This window comes from Vigna unguiculata, chromosome 9 (assembly GCF_037176805.1).
Source record: "Vigna unguiculata cultivar grain cowpea cultivar isolate G323 ecotype 2 chromosome 9, ASM3717680v1, whole genome shotgun sequence".
NCBI lineage: Eukaryota > Viridiplantae > Streptophyta > Magnoliopsida > Fabales > Fabaceae > Vigna > Vigna unguiculata.
This window is the reverse complement of record NC_140800.1, coordinates 36,974,570-36,980,183: the sequence shown is the minus strand read 5'-3', so window position 1 is coordinate 36,980,183 and position 5,614 is coordinate 36,974,570. Positions and strand designations below refer to the sequence as shown.

Here is a 5,614-nt window from a genome sequence, read left to right as displayed (position 1 = left end):
GTGGGCCACCTTCGTAAGTGGGCCTAAGGCCGGCCCAACACTTATACCTTTAGGTATGCCCTAAACCTAAGGGGTACCCTACACTTTTCAGAAACCTTGTCCTTGCTGGGAGCTGCAGCCGCCACCCCTCTGCTAGGGTTCCGACGTCCCGCAGATTCACGTTTGGCTTGGCCTTTGTTCTGCTCACGTAGGTACCTTCAACCCTTACCGTCTCTGTCTCGTTTAGCTTTCACTGTAACAATGGAGACTCGTTTATAACTCGTTCCATCCACTGTTCCAGTTGCGAATCAGGCTCTAGGAGTGGCTGTGGTCCTTGTTCGTGCCCAGAAACCCCAACTGTTGGCCTTCTTCCAGGTACGGGAAGCTAGGGTTCTAGTTTCGAGTCCTTTTTTGAACTGTTTATGAGTTATTTGTTGTTTGTACGGTTGGATCTGTTATTTGGATGTATAAGAGTGCTTTGCATGTGTGTTTTGGCCGGAAAACATGGCTGTTTCAGTGAAGAACAGTGGCGAGACCTGTTAATCTCGCCCAAGCGAGTCAATCTCGCCTAGGCGAGATGAAACAGGGAGGCCCCTGCGCGAAATCTCGCCCAGGCGACTCGCTCACCTTTTGAGCGAGCAGGCCACTCGCCCAAGCGAGAGGGATCTCGCTTAAGCGAGATCCCGTGATGCCCACACACCCGACTTGGTGCTCTCGCCTAGGCGAGGGGGAGGCTCGCCTGAGCGAGACGTCTCGCCTGAGCGAGATCCCTCAGCCTGGGCGAGGCTGTGCTATAATTTGGACGTTTGATGTTTCCCGAGTGATCTGTTTTGATTGGGTATGATTGTGTGATGATGGGCAAGTATATAATGGAGTATGAAATATATTTTTGGCATGATTCATGAATTGTGGAGGAATGGGTTGGTATGAGACTTAGCATGTGAAATAAATGAGTGGTTTGGGACTAAAGGAACATGGTATTATCATGAGATGAGACCCCAGACCCATCGGGGCGGTAATGAACAGTGGTATGGACTCAAATGTGATGCATATGAGGAATAAATCTCATGGATGGATATGGAATTGAAAAACATAATTTAATATTCTCTTAATTGCTAATTTATGAACGTTGGTCCGTGTCAGCGTGTAATTCCTTGGGGTCTCTAGGTGAGACCTCCGGGGTCGTGCTTCAGTGGTCGGGACGTAATTCCATGGCCCCTGCTAGTGGGTGTTCATGGTGGTGCCCCATCTGTATAACTAGGTAAGGATTCAAGGTAAGGTTGCATCCTGACACTCCGAGGAGCCAGTTAGTCTCACTTAGAGCGGACTGACTCCTGTGGTGGGAGTAGCAGGAGGCCTGAAACTCACTAAGGGCTAACCTTGTGGTGGGAGAGATTTGATTTATTGCAACACTGGTAATACATGGCTCAGGATCGAGCAGCTCAAGTTCGAGCAGGGGTACCCACACAAGTGCAAGCATCCGCTGAATCCGACCAAGTTATACGTATCCGGATGAGTCGAGTCGAGTCGTAGTGTATTGGATGAAGAGTCGTAACATGTTTGGTTGCTATGTGGATATGAGATGATGAGAATATGTTTGACTGCATAATTTATGTTGTTAGCGCTAGCTTACCCGTTTTGTTGTATGTCTGTGTTGTATGTGGCCGTTTTTCCTTGCGATGATCATCAACTTGGTTGATGGGAGCAGATGGGCGAGGTCCTCGTGGTCAGCAAGGGAGTGGTGACCCAGCAGCTTAGCCATCCGGGCTAGTTTTTCGAACGTCTTCTCTTGTGTTTTCTTTAGGGCTATGGCCCTTGTATTTTGTTGTTACCGGGTTTGTAAACTCTTAGTCAAACTGTTTATTCTACTTTTGTTTGGCATCGTGGTGTGCCTGGTTTTGTAGGGGTGACGTTATGAACCCCAGGATTGCATTGTCGATTTATCTATGTGTGACGTGTCCTTTAATTTCACGTATTAAATTAAATGGGACGTTACATTTATGGTATCAGAGCGGTCATTCCTTAGGTCTGTGGACTTGGATGTCCGCTTAGCTTCTCTGTGTGTCTTCTGAGTGTTCTTAGTTAAATTCTTGCCTTTATCGAACCTAACCAAGTGATTTTCTGTGTGCCAGTGGATTATGGCACCTCCTCGCCGAGCTTCTTAGTCATCCCAGGGGGACACATCAGATATCGCCAGAGCTATAGAGGCGATGGTAGCAGCTATGACTCAGCAGAGTGCTGCGATGATGCAGCAGCATGAGGCATCTATGCAGCAACAGGCAGCGTCGCTTAAGCAGCAACAGGCAGTGATGCAGCAGATGGAGGCTGCGAGGGTAGCTGCTGAGGATGCTCATAGGCAGCATATGGAGGCCCTCCGCCAGATGGAGGAGAGCAGGACGACGACGCCTGTGGTTGGCCCTGAGCCACGACCTGCGATCAGGGAGTGGAGCTTGGAGGACTTTTTGAAGCACCACCCAGCAAAGTTTGATGGGAAGACCAGTCCTGATGCTGCAGACCAATGGCTAAAGGACCTGGAGCGCATCTATGATGCGAAGATGTGCCCTGCAGAGAACAGGTTGGCGTTCTCAGTCTATATGCTCACGGGAGAGGCAGAGCATTGGTGGAGCAGCACCAGATCCATCCTTGAGGAGAGGGATGAGGCAGTGACATGGGAAACCTTCAGGGAGAGATTTCTCTCCGAGTACTTTCCAGACAGCATCAGATACGCCAAGGAGGTGGAGTTCCTCCAGTTGACCCAGGGAGGGAAGACTGTCACAGAGTATGTTGAGAGGTTCAAACACCTCAGCCGTTTTTATACCCTACCGCTTGATGAGGAGTGGAGATGCCGTAAGTTTGAGAACGGCCTCAGGGGAGATATCCGCTTGATGGTGGCACCCTTGTCCATCAAGGACTTTGCTGCTCTGGTAGAGAAGGCCAGAGTGATGGAGAAGATGAAGCGCGAGGTGGAGGGTCAGCGCCCACAGCAGCTGCAGCCGTCGCAGAGGATAGGTGGACCAGCTGGGTCCAGGCCCAGACATGAGGAGAGGAGGATGCCATATGATAGACCACACCATCAGCCTCAGGAGTCTAGGAGCTTTCCTCCGCAGCAGGGTAGAGTTCGGTGTTACTCATGTGGAGGACCCCACCCAAGGCATGCTTGTCCACGTAGGGAGGGATACCGTCGATGCAACAACTGTGGCAAGGAAGGCCACTTTGGGAGAGATTGCCCCAACCTTTCTAGGGCAGCGACACGCCCTCCAGTTCAGACACCCCAGCAGCATCAGGGGAGGGACAAAGGCAACAGGCCTCAGGCGACGGGCAGAGTGTACGCCATGTCAGGAGTTGAGGCATCAGGCTCAGGTAACTTGGTTATGGGTAGTTGCATGATAGCTAGTTCTTCTTGTTGTGTGCTATATGATTCTGGAGCGACACACTCTTTTGTGTCTTTTGCTTGTGTGGAACGTCTGGGTTTGCTAGTGAGCGAGCTACAGTGCGAGCTCGCGGTGTCTACTCTGGCGTTGGGATTGGTCACGACGTCGTCTTTGTGTGCTCGGTATCCAGTGGAGGTAGAGGGACGCAGGTACAAGGTGAATCTAATCTGCTTGCCTCTGCAAGACTTGGAAGTGATCTTAGGGATGGATTGGCTCTCTGCTAGTCGCGTCCTTATAGACTGCCGAGAGAAGAGATTGTTGTTTCCCGATTCTGAGGATCTCGAGTTAGTGTCCCCCCAGGGGGCGGTGAGGGAGATTCAGAGTGGTGCGCAGTGCTTCATAATCTTCGCTCGTATGGAGGTGGGAGAGAGAGAGAGAGACCATCAGTCATACCTGTGGTACATGAGTTTGAAGACGTGTTTCCAGATGAAGTACCAGGGTTGCCTCCCAGTAGAGAAGTGGAGTTCTCTATTGACCTGGTACCAGGGACGGGTCCGGTATCGATGGCTCCATATGGCATGGCTCCGGCAGAGTTGGTAGAGCTCAAGAAACAGATAGAGGATCTGATGGAGAAGCAGTTCATCCGACCCAGCACTTCACCTTGGGGAGCACTAGTGTTGTTGGTGAAGAGAAGGATGGGAGTTCGCGCCTGTGTGTGGATTACAGGCAACTGAACAAGATGACCATCAAGAACAAATATCCGCTCCCGAGGATTGATGACTTGATGGATCAGTTACATGGGTCATCAGTGTTCTCGAAGATAGATCTGCGATCAGGGTACCACCAGATTTTGGTAAAGGCTGATGATGTGCAGAAGACGGCCTTCAGATCCAGGTATGGCCACTACGAGTATGTGGTTATGCCTTTTGGCGTGACCAACGCTCCAACAGTGTTCATGGACTACATGAACAGGATCTTCCGACCTTTCCTAGATAAGTTTGTCGTGGTCTTCATAGACGACATCCTTATCTACTCCCGGACTCAGGAGGAACATGCAGAACACCTGAGGTTGGTGCTTGGTGTTTTGAGGGAGAAGCAGTTGTATGCCAAGCTATCCAAGTATGAGTTCTGGTTGGACGAAGTTCAGTTTTTGGGGCATGTGATATCAGCACAGGGGATTGCAGTGGATCCAACGAAGGTCGAGGCAGTGGTAAAATGGGACAGCCCTAAATCAGCCACAGAGATTATGAGCTTTGTGGGATTAGCAGGATACTACCGGAGGTTCATAGAGGGATTCTCCAAGATTGTGGCACCTTTGACTTTGCTTACCCGGAAGGACCAACCCTTCATCTGGACGGATAAATGTGAGGAGAGTTTCCAGGAACTGAAGAAGAGACTGACCCGTGCACCGATACTCGTGATTTCGGATGTCGGAAAGCCGTTTGAGGTCTACTGTGACGCCTCCCGCCTTGGACTTGGATGTGTTTTGATGCAAGAAAAGAAGGCAGTGGCGTATACTTCATGACAGCTTAAGGTGCATGAGCGTAATTACCCCACTCATGACCTTGAGTTGGCAGCCATAGTTTTTGCCTTGAAGATCTGGAGGCACTACCTTTATGGTGCTCAGTTCCGAGTGTTCAGCGACCACAAGAGTTTAAAGTACTTGTTTGATCAGAAGGAGCTGAATATGAGGCAAAGGAGGTGGATGGAATTCCTGAAGGACTACGACTTCGAGCTCCTATATCACCCAGGGAAGGCGAATGTGGTGGCAGATGCTCTGAGTAGGAAGACGGTACACGCAGCGCATCTCATGATAAAAGAGGCTGAGCTACTAGAGAAGTTCAGAGACATGAGGCTACAGGTGGAGTTGGGGTCCGAGTCCATTAGGTGTAGTACCCTTACTATATCTAGTGACTTCTTGGGATCGATCAGAGAGAGGCAGTTGTTGGATGCTAGTCTGAACAGAGTTAGAGGACAGCTTGTAACAGATGAGGCTAGAGACTTTGCTGTGAGTGATGATGGCATACTGAGGTTTCGAGGCAGAGCATGCATACCTGATGACGCAGAGCTGAGGAAGTTGATCCTTGAGGAAGGACACAAGAGTCGTCTTAGCTTGCATCCTGGCATGACCAAGATGTACCAGGACCTCAAGGAAACCTTCTGGTGGCAGGGGATGAAGAAGGATGTGGCTCAATTTGTGTCCGCCTGTCTGACATGTCAGAAGGCAAAGGTGGAGCATTCGAGACCCGGCGGCGTTCTACAGT

At 50.4% G+C, this 5,614-nt stretch overlaps 1 protein-coding gene across 1 annotated transcript; it reads left to right on the top strand.

Annotated features, from left to right (window-relative positions):
• Window positions 1-2,342: 2,342 nt before the first annotated feature.
• On the top strand, window positions 2,343-4,875 carry LOC114163681 (uncharacterized). The gene is made up of 4 exons (XM_085666797.1): window positions 2,343-2,758; window positions 2,918-3,907; window positions 4,367-4,451; window positions 4,549-4,875. Exons 1-4 carry the CDS (start codon window positions 2,343-2,345, stop codon window positions 4,873-4,875), a joined length of 1,818 nt encoding a protein of 605 aa, XP_085522923.1.
• The last annotated feature ends 739 nt before the right edge of the window (window positions 4,876-5,614 follow it).

Excerpts from the sequence above, each read along its gene's own strand:
- LOC114163681 (XM_085666797.1), top strand. The coding sequence starts at position 2,343 with ATGGAGGCCCTCCGCCAGATGGAGGAGAGCAGGACGACGACGCCTGTG. Across the intron at positions 3,908-4,366 it reads TGGTACCAGGGACGGGTCCG|ACGACATCCTTATCTACTCC; the intron begins GTATCGATGGCT and ends TGGTCTTCATAG. Across the intron at positions 4,452-4,548 it reads GTTTTGAGGGAGAAGCAGTT|GTCGAGGCAGTGGTAAAATG; the intron begins GTATGCCAAGCT and ends GATCCAACGAAG.